At 36.3% G+C, this 17,907-nt stretch overlaps 2 protein-coding genes across 6 annotated transcripts; one reads left to right on the forward strand and one right to left on the reverse strand.

Moving 5' to 3' along the window:
* The first annotated feature begins 502 nt into the window (after nucleotides 1-502).
* Nucleotides 503-13,976, forward strand: LOC105178873 (flowering time control protein FCA). Of its 5 annotated transcripts, none has more exons than XM_011102438.2 (19): nucleotides 503-1,364; nucleotides 2,296-2,363; nucleotides 2,828-2,906; nucleotides 6,701-6,783; nucleotides 6,860-6,911; nucleotides 7,069-7,136; nucleotides 7,531-7,597; nucleotides 7,907-7,986; nucleotides 8,084-8,148; nucleotides 8,426-8,485; nucleotides 8,595-8,757; nucleotides 10,677-10,757; nucleotides 11,016-11,396; nucleotides 11,784-11,987; nucleotides 12,059-12,265; nucleotides 12,345-12,383; nucleotides 12,965-13,030; nucleotides 13,111-13,156; nucleotides 13,352-13,976. In XM_011102438.2, the coding sequence occupies exons 1-19, from the start codon at nucleotides 677-679 to the stop codon at nucleotides 13,357-13,359; spliced, it is 2,505 nt and encodes an 834-aa protein (XP_011100740.1). In that variant the 5' UTR covers nucleotides 503-676; the 3' UTR covers nucleotides 13,360-13,976. The 5 variants fall into 5 exon arrangements, with proteins under 5 accessions (XP_011100740.1, XP_011100741.1, XP_011100743.1 ...); XM_011102439.2 differs by having other exon boundaries at nucleotides 504-1,364; nucleotides 8,423-8,485; nucleotides 13,120-13,156; XM_011102437.2 differs by having other exon boundaries at nucleotides 505-1,364; nucleotides 8,423-8,485.
* Nucleotides 13,977-15,956: 1,980 nt separating this feature from the next.
* Nucleotides 15,957-17,905, reverse strand: LOC105178875 (probable WRKY transcription factor 48; the record flags this gene model as incomplete). The annotated part of the gene is made up of 3 exons (XM_011102442.2): nucleotides 15,957-16,844; nucleotides 17,045-17,188; nucleotides 17,502-17,905. Coding segments are annotated over 3 exons (1,002 nt in total), but the record flags the coding sequence as incomplete, so codon positions are not given.
* Between the last annotated feature and the right edge of the window lie 2 nt (nucleotides 17,906-17,907).

Genomic DNA, 17,907 nt, shown 5'->3' on the forward strand with positions numbered 1-17,907 from the left:
TGCTTCATCCCATTTTCTTTATTCCACCTAACACTAACACAAACTCAGAAACTCTGCTCTGCCATTGTTCAGTCATCTCGTGTTCATGTAAAAGTGAAGATTCCGAGGTCTGAAGAGGCAATTACACTTTTTCAATGAATAATTTAGGCATTCTCTTTTGTCGTTTCACTTTTATGCAGGCGTCTGTCTGTTCCCACTTCCAAAAAACAAATCTACCTAAAGTACCTTTGCAGATTCCCTCACCAAAAACTATTTCTTGGCTATTATTCTACATCCAGATCAAATTTAAATATCTCTTTCAGAGCCCATTTTCTAGGATGTTGGGCCTTGTCGAATCAGCTAATTATGTTACTGGGCTGACATACGGCCCGATAAACACGTGCTTGTTGCAGCCCATTAAGTTAATTCTTTTTGGTAGTATTTTCTTCCAAGGGATAAATTAGTAATTCACGACTTGATGTTCTCATAAACAACAATTATGATTTCAGAAAGCGGGATGGAGTTAAACGGTGTCGTTGCGTGGGATGCATAGATAATCCTCACCGGCACGGGCAATCATTTTCATTATTATTGGGTTTGCTGCGGAGCTCGCTCACTCACCCGTTCCTCTTTACAAATCTTCGTCTTCAATTCTTTAGGATAGAAGGGTTAGGGTTTATTCCGATTTTGTACTTCCATGGATAAGTTCGATAGGCATAGAGGCGGCGATAGATACAGCAACAGCAGCGAAGACCCCCATCACTATAATTCAAGCGGCAGGCACTCCCGCGGGGGCGCCCCTCCGTTCCACCACCACCGCCAGGACAATTACCGAGGTGGGGAAGGAGGGCGCAACAGTCCCCGTAGCTATCGCAGCGGATTCTCGGGTAGCGGTGGTGGAAGGGAAAACCACAGGCCTTTTGATAGTCCCCCGAGCTACCCTCCGCCACCTGGTGGTGATGGAGGCGGAGGGTTGAGACCAATTGGTGATGGAATGGGAGGGTTTCGACCCACGGTTGGTGGGGAGGCGTTTGGACCGGTGGGAGGCAGTGGTGGAAGAGGGTTTCGAGGTGGAGGGGGGCTTCGACCGATGGGTGGTGATGGATTTCCGGCGATGGGTGCTGGAGTTAGGGATGGAGGAGGGTTTAGGCCATCAGGCGGCGGCGGTGATGGTGGAGGGTTTCTGCCATTGGGTGGCGGAGGCGGTGATGGTGGAGGGTTTGGCCGGATTGGTGGTGGAGGCAGGGAGGGTGGAGGATATCGACCGATGAGCGGTACTGGCAGTGATGGTGGACGGTTTGGTTTGGATAATTACCACATGCCACCACCTCCTCTGACAGGCCAGAAGCGAGGGTACCCTTTCTCCAGTAGAGAAAGATCCCCAGGTATCTTTTATGGATTTTTGATGTTTTACTATGTTCTAGCTTAAAATTTTGAATTTGTTTTACATTTGATGATACTTTCATGTCCAGTGAGTTGTTAAAATTAGCATGAGACTCTGACATTATTTCTAAAGTTTATTTTATATACCATAATTACTTGCAGTATTTTGTAAATAAGTTAACTATGGCTTACTGCTGGATTTTATGGTTTGTTTTTATCAGATATGTGGGCTAGTTGTTTTTATTGGAATTGATATAGATAGTACTTGTTGCGTTTTGTAAATAAGTCCAATATGGATATTGCTGGATTTTGTTTGTTTTCATAAGATGTTGTCTGCCTAGTTGTTTCTATTGGAACTTATTGAAATAACAGTACTGCCAATTATGTCTAGAAACTAAGTGACTTCTGCTGTAGTTTGTTTTCTTTTATTTAGTGGAATTAAGACAATAATTTGAAATTACTGTTGGATCATTTCATAATGGTAGAATACAACGGGTATGATATTGAAGTACAGAATAAGTTTGATTTCCGGAAGCGTTGAGCTGAAAGATAAATTAAGTAACAGGGTGCTGTTAAGCTTAATACTAGCCTTGAACTTTTTGAAGATCCGTTTCTTTAATATTTGGGAACATCGACTAATTTTTGGCAGTGAAGTTTAATTGGATATCATGAGGTTCCAGCTTTTATTCTCTCACCTTTTAGAACTCTTTTCATATTTTCATTGTCATTTTGATTCTTGATGATATCTATTTTTTGTGACCTGTTTGTATTATTATGAATGCTTTAGAACTTTTCAAGTGGTGATATATTTTTAAGCTACTTTGTATCCGTATACTCTTGTTGCATGGCTTTCTAACTTATCGCTCTTGGTTTGCTGCTACCTACTGGTCATAGATTAGTTCCATTTATCACTATTCTTTCACTTTTCTCCAGACAGAGAAGGAGCTAGTTTTGCCAAACTTTTTGTTGGATCTGTACCAAGGACAGCAACTGAAGAAGATGTAAGTTGGAGCAAAATCTCTCCCTGAAAGTGCTTAATTCAAGCTCCAGCAGTGATTTTTTAAGGATTTTTTTGCATTATGATTATGTCCTATGTTTCTGTTTCATGAAAATTCTGTATAGCACCATTCCTTCAGTTCCTAGGAAGAACTGATTCTGTTGTTTTATTGATGAGCAGATCAATATCTTGGTTTTTGTAGTAGTGTATTTATAACATTTCCAGGGGTTTATCCAGTTTGGAAGACAACTTAGTTGATGTATTTTCAATTTACTTTCGTAATAGTAAAGGCTTCTCTTTTGATATGATAAATCAAGCTTGCATAAACTTATCCCATTGAAGAAACAGTGGATGTTCAAGTTTTTATTGTAATAGCATACACTTCCAGTTTATCCAATGTGTTAATCTAAGTTTGCTAATCTTTTTTACTGTGTATTCTAGCTTGATATTTTGGTCTGATGATTCTAGATACGACCCCTATTTGACAAACATGGACGCGTTCTAGAAGTTGCTTTGATCAAGGATAAGAGAACTGGACAACAACAAGGTATGTGCTGTGCTGCGTCTTACGCAATTATATGTTTTATGTAAATTTCTTTTCAGGTCCTTTGGGGTGCTGAAGGAAGCCAATGTTAACCTTATGTTTCTCGTCAGTTGTTCATTCGCCCTCATCTTTTCTGTTCATACTCCATCATCCAAGAAGAAGACATTCTATAAATTGATCCATGTATAGTGATCAGCAAAAAATAGATTTCGCGTTTACGTACCCTCTTGAGTTGTGGCATAGTCTAGGACAGCATTTATTTTTCTTTCCACTAAGTTGTGCCAGAAAATCTGTTGTTGTACAAGGGAGACAGCAATACGATGTTAAGTTCTCATGAACGGCTTTAGAATATTCTTTGTAAATCAGTCGTTTTTTCACCTTCTTGGATGTCTTTGAATGACTTGGTTCTTCATAAGCTGGGGTTAGATTTTGGAAATGTTATGGAATGATCAGTCAAATGGGCTGATATGAGTTTAAACTACTAGTTATCTCATCTTCATCTCCAAGCTATTTGATGAGATTGAATTGTTTATTGCCTTGTGGGTGCTAATCCATGTGTGATATATCCATCACTTGAATGTAGTTGGTTGGATCATGCCAATTGTAAACATAATTATAGAGCATTGAGTCGTTAGGAAGTGATGGACATAATTGGTGTTGGAGTGTGGTTTAACTTATGTTGGAAACAATACGCTTTGCATTTCGCTCCAGCATAGCACTAATTCCTCTTTTTATATGTCTGAGCAATTTAACTCATTCTTCAATGGGTTGTGGCAAAGTTGTGCTGTTTCTACTATTACCTGCCAAACTCTGGTACTTTATCAAAATCACGTACTTGTTTGCTTGGAAAATGGTGTATGGAGTACAGTTACCGCTTAACTTCTGTGTTGTGGGACATGCCTATCAGCGTTATAAATCGCTCTAGATTGTGATTTGAACTGACTAGTTAATCAATACTGGCGAGGTTGTTCTTTGATCCTTGGACCAATTTTCTGTGAGACAGTGTGCTACCGTGTTATCCTATTGACGCTCTTGCTGATATATATTGTTTGGTTTAGCCTAAAATTATGCTTGGTAATGGATTGACTCATCTGCACTATGTTTAATCTCAATGCCATACATATCTTGTGGATGTTACATAGGTTGCTGGAACTTTAGATAATCAAGATTCCGTGTTATCTGTTTTACTAGCTTCCTGGTTTCACACGAGTCATTAGTAATAGATTTGGCTCTTTGCTTTGATGCATTTTATGTTCAAAACCATGTGCTCAAGTGAAGATGAGCTGCAACCTTTTGATTATGTTGATTGGATGTGATCTGAGCTATACTGGTAGAATAATGGATGGCTATTTGGATGTCTGGATGATATCTACATTTTTGAGGCAAAAGCCAATATGTCGAGAGGTTGTTCTCTTTACTTCTTTCTTCTTGTCATGCTGCGGAAGATGTGTATGTAGGAGTTTTGGGTATGAGTTCACGTGCATGTGAGCTGGCTAATTTGGGTTCATCGCAATGCTAAAAGTTTCGAGGAACATGGAACTATAATTAGTAGATCTAGAGTTGTGCATTCAGCGACTCCGGATATATTTTGATATATTGATCTAGACAGTTACTTAATTTTGTTATAATGTTGATTTATCGTCTATTATATAATTTATGCTCCATGATGCAACAGCTTGCGTATGATGGGAGATCAAGCTAAATAGTTTTACACATGACATGTTCTAATCTCAATTTGGAGATCTTTTATGTGCTTGAAATTCCACTCTTCTGTCTGTGGAGTTACTAAGGGAACATGTGGTTGGATGTTTTCTTCTGCATTTCATTTTTCATATTACGGATTGTTGACAGCCGATGCTTGGTTTTGCAAGAGCACTTCTTAAATATTGATGGAAAACCTTGGATTTACTAATTTTACTTTTTCTTGTCAGTTTCAACTGTGACTGAATTTATCATCTCCCCCCTATCCTTTGATCCTGTTGTGTATGTAAGAATGCAGACACTCTGGCTAGTTCTATACCTAGCATATTTTATAGATGGGAATTGCTTCTTTGAATTTTTGTTGGAATCCAGGAGTGGGTCCATTGATTCATTTTCATTACCCTTTAATATCCATGTGATCAGAGAAAGGCGATGGATACTTTTTGCCCCTGCAGAAAAAGGTTTCTGTATGCCTTGTTGGATAGGCACTTGTTGTAGTTGTGAGCTTATAGCTGGTGAATATCCAACTTATGCTGGCACTCCTCTTTACTTGATATTTCACTGTTTGCTTAACGCTGTTATTTAGTTTTTCTTCATCAATTAATCATCTATGGTTTCATTGTTTATATTAGTTTTTCTGTTGCACGGATTGCCTTCATAGTTTTCTTGTTCGTTTCCTCTTGTGGGGTATGGGAGATACGAGGGTTCGTGTTCCCAAGTAGTTTTCATGGCATTTCGAACTGTTTCAGGCGACTCTTGTGGTGAATGAATGGATTTCTTTTGTTCAGACATATGCTATGAGTTATGTGGTTTTTTTGTGTTTCGCTATGATTCCATATATTATCAATGTCCATTTGGTGATTATATTTTTCTTGCATTATGTACATTGGGTTGGTTGGATTACAATGATTATTCTATTTTCTTCTTAGCTCACCAGCATTCCTCTGGTATGTGATTTGATACATATGGTGTGCTCTTTGTGCTACGGCCCAGGCATGGCATATTTCTGAATTCTTTTCTATTAGATGACTTGGTTTATTGGCTTATGCAGAGTGATTCTAAAATTATAAGAAAGATAAATCTGTCTAATACTTAGTGTATACAATTAAGTGATGCCATTTTCTTTCAGTTAGGGCGCATGGGCATTATTTTTTAAACTGTTCCAGACGTTCTTGTTGGTGGTGTAGTGATAGAAGTTAATTTGCTAGTATTTCTAAAAGTTGCTTGTCAGAAGTTGTCAGTGCAATCATAGTCTACAATGGCCAATGTGCCATGATAAATATTATATGTTCTGATCCTTTTGTTGTGGATGCTCATGGATTTATGTGAGATATGGCAGGCAAGTAGTCCTGTCCATCAATTGATTTGCTGTCGACATTACATTGGACAATCTTATATTTTCCTGAGATCAATCAATTTGTTGCCTAAGCTGAAGGCTCTGGCCTGGATTGCGCTTTAATTTTTTCTTGTTTTTGCCTATATATAATATAATAGTATCACTTTTCGATTATTATTTTTTAATCTTTCCCTTTCTATGGTTCTTCTATCCTAATGATAATGTTCTCTGACAAATTAATAGTATTGAGGCCCTTGGTGTGTGGTTGACTAGTTGTATACAAAGTTATCTTGTTATGATTGTTGAATTTGAGATCATTCAGTATTGTGGTGGCACTTTAATTTTTGTTGATGATTAAGGTAGAATTTAGAACATTAAATATTGTGGAGGCACTATAATTTTTTGTGGTGGTTAAGGTAATTTTTTGCTGTGGTTAACTTCCTTTCTGGTCTCCGTATCTGGTCTTAAGCTACGTAAAGATGTAAGGTCGGCAGCCAAAGTGCCTTCTTCTTTGGTGTTCCGAAGATGTTGGTTGTTTAACATGTGAAGTGTGGACCTTGGAGTGCTGTGGTTTTGTGTCTCAATCCGTTGACTGCATCTACATACACATGATGCACCTAGACTAAATTAGAACTTTGAGCTTCAGTCAGTACCCAAAATGATTTATTTTGAGATTTACTGTTACTGCAACTGTGTTTTAACTTGGGGTGAAGGTAGAATATCTTGATAAAATCTGGATACCAACTTTTGGCCTACGCAGGATGCTGTTTCATTAAGTATGCTTCTTCTGAAGAGGCTGATAGAGCCATTAGAGCACTGCATAACCAGTATACATTACCAGGGGTATATCTTTCTGCTCAGTTTTCTTCTGCTGATAACTTGGCCTCCCATATTTCTTATTTATTTATGAGTTACACAGGGAGTGGGTCCTATCCAAGTCAGATATGCGGATGGAGAGCGAGAACGACTTGGTATTTTGTGATATTTTTGTTCTTTTTTGATGCTTAGATAATTCCTTTGTGAAATATTCTTCTTGCCATCAACTCTCTGCTGTGAGATATGTCTGTAATATGTGGTGTACTAGTTTTTTTTTTTATATCTTTTTTCTGGTCTTTTACCTGATTGCAGGTGCAACTGAATACAAGTTGTTTGTTGGGTCATTGAACAAACAAGCAACTGAGAAGGAGGTTGAAGAAGTATGTTCTGTTGCTCGAAGCCCCTCTCTTTGTTGTTTTAAAACATAACCTTGTTGATATCTACCTTCTATGATTACATAGAACGCTTGATGTTATGAGGGTTTTGGGACGAAGGAACTTCCTATTCACATGCATATTTTATTTCCCTATTCTTTTGTTTGATGGAGTAGTCTAGGTTTTCTGCTTTATGATTCTTTAGTCCTTGATCACTACATTTGATCAAGAAATCTAATAACACACAATAGTGTAATTTTGCCATCATTTCTTTTGGGTTATCTTTTGAATCAAGTTCCTCATAATAATATTTGTACACTATTACTATTATTTTGGGAGAGCAGAATTTCACTTGAAGGAACAATCTGAATGACTGGTTCTACTGGTTTATCTCCTCCAGATTTTCTCCCCTTATGGTAGAGTTGAAGATGTCTATCTTATGCGTGATGAAATGAAGCAGAGCCGTGGTACGTGCCCTTTCATTTTTCTGTGGCCATGTTTTGATTTTCTAATAAATACTTGAGAAGGCAGCCACTTTAGGTATCTTCCCCAATTCAAGAACAAGACTAACTCATGGCTAGAGTCCATAAAGAGGGGAAGAAAATCCTTGTCCTTTATGTTACTTTACTATGGTGCCCTAATGATGGGATGTATGACCTATGGCTGGCACTGACATTTCAGATTTGACATTTTCTATTTCTGTCTCTCTCTATATCTATCTATCTATCTATCTATCTCTCTCTCGCCCTCCTAATTCATGGTACAAACGTTTGAAGGATGTGGATTTGTCAAGTACTCTCAAAGAGAGATGGCACAAGCAGCCATAAATGCACTTAATGGAACATATACTATGAGAGTAAGCTTTTTTCATCTTCTTAATGGTGCTCTGATTTCGATTCCCTATTATAATCAATTATGATCAATTTGTATGTCCTCTGGTTCTTTAATCGCAGGGTTGTGATCAGCCATTAACTGTTAGATTTGCTGATCCTAAAAGGCCCAGGCCTGGGGAGTCGAGGTAGCTTTGCACAAACTCTAGTTTTTTGTTCTTTTACTTTTTCAGATCGCATGGTGACTTGTTTGATTTTTCGGGTTTATCTTATCGTTCTGGGTGCTTACTCATCCATGCTCATGAAACATGTTGTGGTCTGAAAGAAATGTTTTATTTTGCATTTTGCTTAGGTGTGATATCTGGTAGACCCTTAATTATGATTTCTGGCTGTTTTATGTATTAAGATCCTGATGCCTTAGTGACTTTGTGCATCTCATTCAATTTTCTTTTTATCCTATAGTAGAGGGGGTCCCACTTTTGGTGGACCTGGTTTCGGTCCTCGTTTTTCTGCCCCTGGGATCAGGTAAATGCTTATGATTAGTTTCTAGTTGATATTGTTGAACTTTTAGCATTTAAATTTTCTGGTTTTCTGATATTGATCTTGACCTTTTTTATATTATACTCAAATATAGGTCAGTGCCAGATCGTGGTATGCCACTTAGTGGCCCCATTCCTTCTAATTCCTGGCCTCCGGTGAGCCCGCAAAACCTAGGGCCGGATTCTCATGTTGGCAATCATGGTTTTGGTAGTCAGTTTCCTGCTCGATCTGGACATATGGCTGTCTCCTCAGCTCCAGTAATTACCTTTTTTCCTGAGCATTTTATATAGCGAATCTTCTTGGTCGCAACAGCATGCTAGAATGTGACATTTTTTAGGCTAAAATGCATTTTATCTCCCCGTGTTTTGTTGAAAAAGCTAAAACCCCCTTGTGTTTTGGAAATAGCAAAAAAACCCCATTGTGTTAACAATTGAGGGGAAGTGATATGAACGCAAGGGTGGTGCGCTTGGTTGTCTGTTTCTGCTGTTTTGGTCAATGTTTTATGTTATTTGGACTAAAATACCGTTTATATGTCTACATAATAAAATAAGGTTTTTTTTGCCTTGTTTTTGTGTGCATTTTTTTTGCCATTATGACTAAATTATTAAATAAATTATATATAAATTTATTACATTATAAAAATTATACCTCATTGTTTTTTATTTCAAAAATTTTTAAGAATACCAAAAAGATAAAAATATATTTTTTATACATATTTATATACATTATTTTTTTATTTCAAAATTTCTTAAAAATATATTTATAAATATAAAGTACAAAAAAAATAAAAATGTCCTAAATTTTATAAAAAATAATTTTAATATACTAAATTTTATTTTTCAAATTTAGGTTAAATATTTTTAATGGGTGTATTTAAAAGAAAAATGAATATTTTTAAATAATATACTAAATTTATAAAAAATATTTTATATATTAATTTTAAAAAATAATTTTAAATAATATACTAAATTTTAATTAGTATTTAGGTTAAATATTTTATTAATTATATTATTTTTTATAAATGATATTTATATTTAAATTAGTATTGTATATATTTAAAAGAAAAAAGATATCCAATATATATATCAAACAAAATTATAATTAAATATCTAATAATTAAGTTAATTAAAAAAAATAAAAGTAACTATAATCAATAAATAAGTTCATTAAAATTAAGGATAAAATGCATTTTTCGCCCCCTTTTCGCCGGAACTTAGAGTACCGACAGTTTTCGATTGCCAGCGGTACCATTCGAATCCTCTCTTCAAGAGGAATATTTTCATACCTTCAATTTGAGTTTTCGTCAACTGGAGAGACTGGGCTCATGACCGCCAAACTTGTTTGTCGTCGATTCGTTGCCATCCGGATGAATCTCGGTCTTAGACAACCATCATCAGACTCGTCTCTTCAAGACGATTCTAACGAGAGCAGCCTCACTCATTTTGGTAAAGCATTTGCAGAGATCCGACGGTTTAAAGATTTGAGCCGCCGGCGGGGTGGGGGTGGGGGTGGGGCAGGGGAGTTAGTTTTTTTCATATATAAAATAATAATATATTTTTTTAATTTTTAATTATTTATATATAATATAAGTTAAATAATTTGTTGAATCTAGACGTTTCATTTTTTTTAAAATCTAATGGTTGAGATTAATTGATTAGATCTAACAATCTATTTGATCAAAGATGATCCAAGAGTCATTTAAATAAGAAATAATATATATTAAGTAAGGGTATAATGGTCATTTTATAATAAAAATTAACGATGTTAGGTAAGATTTAATGGAGAGGGGCGATTGAGCTACGTTTAAGAAACATGGGGGCGGGAGGGGGGGGGGTTATGCATTTTAGCCCATTTTTTATTGTGTCCAAAAATTTCTGTGGTTTCAGTATGGGCTTGCTTTTTTTTTCTGGATGCATTATTTCCATATGTTTGCTGCTCTTTAAACTTAATTATGTCTAAAGAATACTAGTGGTAAGCAGACGTTGGAACCACAGTGTATTATAAGTGTTTCACAGTTTGTGCATTTATTATATTGGCATGTTGGTGTTTGTTTCCTTTACTTTAGCATTTTGTTTGTATTCGAGTCCGGCATGAAGAAATTTTGGAATTGTATATGGAGCATGGCTGTTTTCTTGCCACTTCCAAGGATTTCTTATATTTTCTTGTCAACTCTCAGGGTCCTATTGGAGGCCTTCCTGGCAATGCTGATGGTTCACTTCCTGGACCTACTGTTTCTTCTGCTACTATTTCACAGCTGGTAAGTGGAAAAATGTAGGTTTACTGTGAATGTGACTGATATTCTGAAAAACTGAGCTGATTCCTTTCGTTCTTTCCGTTCTTTGTTTTTGATGAATTTTCATGCCAGAATTATAACCAGTCTTTGTCACTAGTGCCATCATTTGGCTCAAAAATATCACCTGTACAGAAACCTTTTCAGTCACCACAGCATTTGCCATCTTCCTTGCACTCGCAGCCATTAAATGCAGCATCTTTCTCCAATGTTCAAAACTTGCAGGGGTCACACATACAACCTGGTCAAGTGCAGACACCTTACGCTGCTAGCCAAGCTCCTTATAGTCAGACTCCACTGTCACAGTTACCAGGACAGAATGGTCAGCTGTCGGTTCCCCAGACTCAAGTGCAGCATAATGCATCAACTGCTCCTGGACAAGGTCCTGGGATGGCAAATCAACAACCCCCTGCTCAGCAGCTTCAACCTCTTTCCCAATCACCATCACAGTTGGCTCAAATGCTGTCACAACAGAAACAAACACTACAGGCTACATTCCAGTCATCACAACAAGCCTTAAATCAGCTGCAACAGCAGATGCAGCAGCTACAACCAGCAAATCAGAATTTAGCAGCTCAACAGGGTCCACTAGCTGCTAAACAGCAGGTATCAATATTTGAAACTTGAAAATAATTCAGGGTTATTCTTTAGCAGTGTTGTGTTGGAAGGAAATTTCAGTACCACATTTTGGTCAAACATTGGCACATATGTTGAATTTGGCATTTGCCATCCACATTGTAAATGTTATTGAGTCGGGGTAATGTAGTCTATAGTATAAAGCCCATTTGCCTGATTTTGAGATATAAGGAGATCTTTTAGTAAATGAATGTACAACGTATACGATTCTATGACTCACCAACAGCATTACTTAGAATTCAACTTTTGCCAGTGTATTTGACAGTTAAAACTGTTATGTCCCATTTTCCTGTTACCACTTAATTTTGCTGTAGTAATGGGGTGCTTATCATAAAGAAACTGTTTTTGTTTGGCCAGTCTCCTTGGGCTGGAACTTTGTCACAGCCTATAGCCAATACCCCTGGGATGCAGCCAGCAGGAGATTTAGCTAGTACTACTTCTGCCTCACCCACTGCCCAAGCCATGGGTCCTGCTGTTGCTCCGGTTAACTGTAATTGGACTGAGCATATGTCTCCTGATGGATACAAGTACTACTATAACAGCTTGACTGGTGAAAGCAAGGTAAATGCTTATCATCTATACATGATTTATTCAGAAGTATATGCCTTCTTATTATCATTTGGTTACCGCAGTGGGAGAAACCTGAAGAGTTGACACTATATGAACGGCATCAGCAACAGCAACAACAGAAGCCGCTTAACCAACATTCCCAAGTTCAGTCTCACCCACCAGGACCATCCATACAACAGACTCCTCAGATGCAAATACACCCTCAAGTTCCACATCATGCACAGCTTCACAACCAGACCAAGCCATTGCAGCAGACATCTCAATCTTCGGTCAGTTTTGTTATGCATCCATGCTTGATGTTTGAAATTTTACAGTTGCATTCCTTACACTATGTGTTAAATATTTCAGTATCAGGTTCCTGGACTTTCTGCCAAACAAGGTGCTAAGGTATAAATGACCAGATAATTTATTATTTCGGTCTAGTTGTTTGGAAATAATTTGCTTCTTTGAAACCAATGTGTCTTAACTAAACTGAGAATCTCCCTCATCATATTTGCTATCAAGCTGAACTTTGTGTTTGCTTTTGATATTTATTCTGAGAACTGTATCCTTTTAGGGCTTAAAAAGTATACAAGATGCACCTGTACCTTTGTACTATAGCATGAATGCATATGGGTCACTAGCCCAATTCTTGAACCATTTAAAATGATTTACTAAGGCAGGTGGCATCTTTTGGTGTTCTATGTTTTATATCTTTGATTATCGTCCTTTTCTGTGTATTGCATTGTCTCTCTACTTCATTGTGGGCGCTTGAGCTTTAATAAGCATAAATGATTGCTTCACAAATGTTGCAACATTATGGTTTGCTAGCATAAGATATGTGATATGAGGTTTGAGATCCTTCTTGTGGTTGCTACCTGCCTTTGTATTACATGCCAAACTCTGCGTGTTTCAGAGCTTGGCGGGTTTGTAATTGCCCAATTTTTTAAAACTAAAGCTGATTTATAAATTCTTGACTTTTGGATCAGGAACTTGGCTATGCACAAATACCTGCAGGCACTGGTTCGGTTAATGATCCAGCTCGATATCAGCAGGTTAGAGTTGGGAAATTTACATTTATTTATTGCTGGTTTTCATACTCTTACTTTGCAATGTCTTATATCCTGTTTCATAGGGTGTCCAGGCATCTCAGGAATGGATGTGGAAGACTAAAAATTCAGGTTCCTGCTTTTGTTAATTGGAAGGACTATTCTTGCCCGGTCTTTCGTTCTTTAAAGTATTTTTGGATACTAATATAAAGATAAAGAAAAAAGAATCATGTTATCTTTATATCCAATACCAAAGTTTGGTGAATTTCTTGGATTGATGTTTTGTTTTGTTTTCCCAGCAAACATTTATTTTTGCTTTATCTGCAGGAACCTGATCCAGATTAGCCAATAGAAGTTACTTGCTGCATTCAAGCGGGTAAGCTAAAGTACATTGAGAGATGGAGTTGGGAAAGAAGAGAGTGATCAAGTTCCGGACATAAGCAGATTCATTCTGGACCTTTTCTCAGTGTTGGCTTCGTGGTTATGGGATGTGCTGCCATTAAAGAATTCTAGTGTTACATGATCTAATGTTATAAACTCAGAGCTTTTCTCTTTTAGGTTACTAGGAGTGGTGCTGTTGTATTTGCTCTCAGCTCTGGATTTACTTATCTTGATATACAGATGGGTTAATAGTAGATTCTGAGCTAGCAATGGATATTCTTTATATTCAAGAGGAACTTGATGGTATGGGTAGAGACAGACTAAGCTCCTGCTGGATAGGGTATTTAGCAGGTAGTGGAAGCATAATTTGAACACTTGCCCCTGGAACAAGGTTGAGGCCTTTGACGGACAATAGCTCTGTAAACTGCACCACTGCGTCTTGTATCATACCAGTTTAGGCTGAGGTGAATGACGTATGTACCAATGTGGTTTGTTCATGATATCTCATTGCATGAATGACATAAGGCATGAAAATCCAGGAGCGCATGCTGGAACACTTGGTTGTTCTTTATGATTTTTGAACTGCGATTAGCTCCCTTAATGTGCTTAGCATTGCTTATGCTTCATCTTGAGGATTATTAAGTTGAATTGATTCACAAGCCCCAAGAAACAGAACATTTCATTCCAAATAAGTATATTAGGCTATATATATATATATATATACTCCAAAACCTGATTTTGCTCAACTCAATTCAACTATAGAATAATGATCAGACTTTTATACAATACTACTGTGTTTTGGGCTGCCATTAAAATTCGTTTGACATGTTGGTTTCATTTGTAAATAATAGGGTAAATTAAAACAACTTTTCTTGAGATTGGTATAATTACGAATACTCCTCCATTTGAAAAGTTATTTGATTTTAACGATCGTCTAACAATTAATTCCATCTGTTAGGTTTTTATTAATTTTTTATGCTGATTGATCAAGATGCATTTTTGGATTAAAAATTAAAAATTTATTTAGTTTTTAAAAAAATTATTTTTTATGATAATTTCTGTATAATTTTTAAAAAATTTTCATCCATCTGGTTTGATTTTCTTTTTGTAAATTTTTATTTTTCTAAAGAAAAAATAATAAAATACAGTAAGAGCAAAGTTCATAATTTCATACATCTATACAAGCGTTATATAATTTTATCGAACATTAAGGGTATTTGTATTTATCAAATAACGAGGAAGAATTTATAATTGTATCAAATTTGAGGAGATTGTAATTTATCCTAAATAATAAATAGTATTTGGAAGAGCCTTCTCTTACAGCAATAAACAATCTCTACAACCCGATATGTATAATTCATAGTTTAAGCATTGGAAAGTTTAATTTCATTACCTTAAAAGTATGCATATGGTTACTAGATTAATTTACTAACAAGCTGTTTATTATTTACTGGACAAAAGTTGAAATTAACCATATTAGAGATGACGAAAAATTACATAAATTCTGGTTTGGATCCTAACATAGTTACTTGCAATCTTTACACCTCTACTACTGATTAACATGCGATGTACGTGCCTTTTACGTTTTGAATAAAAAAGGCACGTCAAAAAATGTTTGCTTTAACTCTCGTTCCAGTAAGGTTTGGTGTCATGGATTAAAGTCTTGTTTGTAGCTAAACATATTAAATACTAAAAATTTGGTAGGAAAATCAAGAAAAATAAAGCATCATATATTTGTATTTTCATACAACAAAAAATATAGAAACTTTTTTATATATAGTTTTGATGAAAATGAAAATTTCAAATCATGGCTGGTGCAATAGTCGAACAATTAGGAGAATAAACCCCTATATATATATAATATACGCATATACAAGCGTCTTCCTATCTCTTAAACCCAAGAAACCAACAAGAAGCCTATGGAATTTTCAACCTGCAGAATCCATCTTTACCCTTGAATAATTATCACTGAAATTGCGATATCCAAACTTTGCGTGGACCTCATTACTTCATCAGCTCGCATCTCCAAGAATCAATATCATCCAGCTTCTTATTCAATCGCGATATGATATGATATTGATAATTGTTTTCAGACCCTTCAATGAGGCTAGAAATTTCACCCTTACTTGTGATCAGGCTAGCTGTAAAGAAAGATCAGGTTGATGTTTGGATTATTAAGTGATTGGAGTAGTAGTTTAGATGAGTTTTGGTTACGGGTGAGGATGGTATTGGTAGCTAATTATGCATGCGGAAGATGGTGGAAAAGTGTTCACATCCAACCAAGTACGTACATGGAAGCATCCTGTGTTTTCACTTAATTCAACATCAACCACCAATCCCATTACATGCATAGCTTCCTCTTCTCTACACTCAGAGATATGTATATATATTACATGCATTCACTCCAACAAACAACTAGAATTAAAGCCACTACAACACTATAATAATATATATATATATAACCAAGCAAGAAAACCCTAACCCTAAATCACACACAAAAAGAGTAATGCACATGATCATCACTTGCATGCACTTAATAGAAATTACAAGAATATATCAAAAGTTGTTAAGGGAATATATATCACTCAAGAAAGGGAGACAAAATATCCATTAATTTCTCTGTCACTATTGGTAGATAAAATTTTAGTACAACAAATAACAAAAGAACATAGATTAAAAGAGGTAGCTAGTCGACCCTTCATCATCTGCATCTAACTATACTAGTACTGGATTTTACATGCATCCATCATACAGAAATATATATAGAAATTAATTAAGGAGTCTTAAGTAATTAACTATGATCCAAGTGCATGGGTTCATTTATAAATTAGAGAGAACCCCAATTACTTCACATTGATCATGAGTCAGTAAAGAACACCATACATATATATATAATTAAAAAAACATACTAATTATATATATATATATATAATGGTAGCTAGCTATGGCAAAATTAATTAATTACTTCAAAAACCCTTGTAATTTCTACTCTTCATCCTTTGGTTCCTTTAACATCTTAGATGGCAGCATGTCTTGAAGAAGACCATGGTCTCTTGCTACAGAAGATGGCGAGGGGCAAAAGGGTCTTTCTAATTGAAATGGTGGAGGAAAGGTAGGATTTTTAGTGGCAGTGTTCAAATTCATGAGCGGTGCTGACAAGTTCTGAAAATAGGGTTCTTGCTGATGTTGCTGCTGATACTGAAGCATTTGATGAGGCGTGACAAAATGGGATGAATTAACACCTGTCGCTCCTACTCCGCCACCAAGACCACCGAATGTGGTGGCTTCCGGCATAACTCCAAAGCTGCCACGTGGAGTAATGGGACAGGGATGTGTATGTGTACCTTCATAGGTTGTGACAACAATGGATGGATCCTCAGAAGATCTTTCAACTCTTTTTTTCACACCACATGCTGTACTAGTGCAACGATAATAGCTCCTATCACACAAAGAAACAAGATATCTTTTAAAGCAACCAATAAGTCTCCATGATCATATATATATATATATATATATATAACTCTAGATAAATTAATTAAGCAACGTCCTTTGATCACAAACAAGTAATCAATTAATTAGCTAGAGAAGGAAAACATATACATACATGTATATATGTGATCAGTAGTGTGAAAAGAATACCTTGGAAAGGGGCTGTTCTTCACAGCTTTCTGGCCGTACTTTCTCCATCTATAACCGTCATCCAAGTGATCAACCTCACTCTTTGTCATGAAAGCAAATCTTGGCTCTCTTTGCCTCTTTTGGTTCTTCTTTTTGGGTTTCAACCTAAACTCGTATACAGATTAAAACACCAACTTTAATTTTTTGCTCAGGACAACAACATATAGAAAAAGAAAAAAGATGATGAAGCATCAAATCCTCTGGATTTTTCTTACAGTAATCAGATCATGCATAACAGAGACCCCATTAACCCCAAGATCTATTCATATCTTTGATAAAGATTTTCCATATAATAATCTTATTACCTACGGCGCAAACCTTGGATAAGAGAAAAAAAATAAACAAAAAGGTAATATGATGATGGCCCTTATAAAATAAAATGAAGAGAAAAGACAAAAAAGATATATAAAAAGCTTACTGTTTCTTAGTCTTTTCTTGATTATCTTCTTCTTCTCCTTCTTCCTCCTCCTCTTCTTCAACAGTAGTTTTATTCTTCTTAAAATCATCATTTGGAGCGGCCTCAGTTGAAGAAGAAGAGATAGAAGAAGAGTTTGGTGTTGCGGGGGTGTTGACCACCTCAGAATATTCCGGCAGGGTGGAGGGCGGCGAAGGGAGTGGGTGCGACGAGAGTTGCTGCTGCGGTGGTTCTAGGGGAATTAAATGGGATGTAATATTTTGAAGGAAATCATCAAATGTAGAAGAAGGGAAATTAAAATCTTGGACGCTCAACATGTCTATGAATCCACAAGAGCTTTTGTGATGATCAGCTAAAAATTCTGCACATGAGATGTCAAACAAGCTGGTGTCGGTGTTGGTGGAGAGCA

The sequence above is a fragment of the Sesamum indicum genome, unplaced genomic scaffold (genome assembly GCF_000512975.1).
Source record: "Sesamum indicum cultivar Zhongzhi No. 13 unplaced genomic scaffold, S_indicum_v1.0 scaffold00109, whole genome shotgun sequence".
Taxonomy (NCBI): domain Eukaryota; kingdom Viridiplantae; phylum Streptophyta; class Magnoliopsida; order Lamiales; family Pedaliaceae; genus Sesamum; species Sesamum indicum.

Excerpts from the sequence above, each read along its gene's own strand:
- LOC105178873 (XM_011102437.2), top strand. The coding sequence starts at position 677 with ATGGATAAGTTCGATAGGCATAGAGGCGGCGATAGATACAGCAACAGC. Across the intron at positions 7,137-7,530 it reads CTGAGAAGGAGGTTGAAGAA|ATTTTCTCCCCTTATGGTAG; the intron begins GTATGTTCTGTT and ends TATCTCCTCCAG. Across the intron at positions 12,384-12,964 it reads CTGCCAAACAAGGTGCTAAG|GAACTTGGCTATGCACAAAT; the intron begins GTATAAATGACC and ends CTTTTGGATCAG.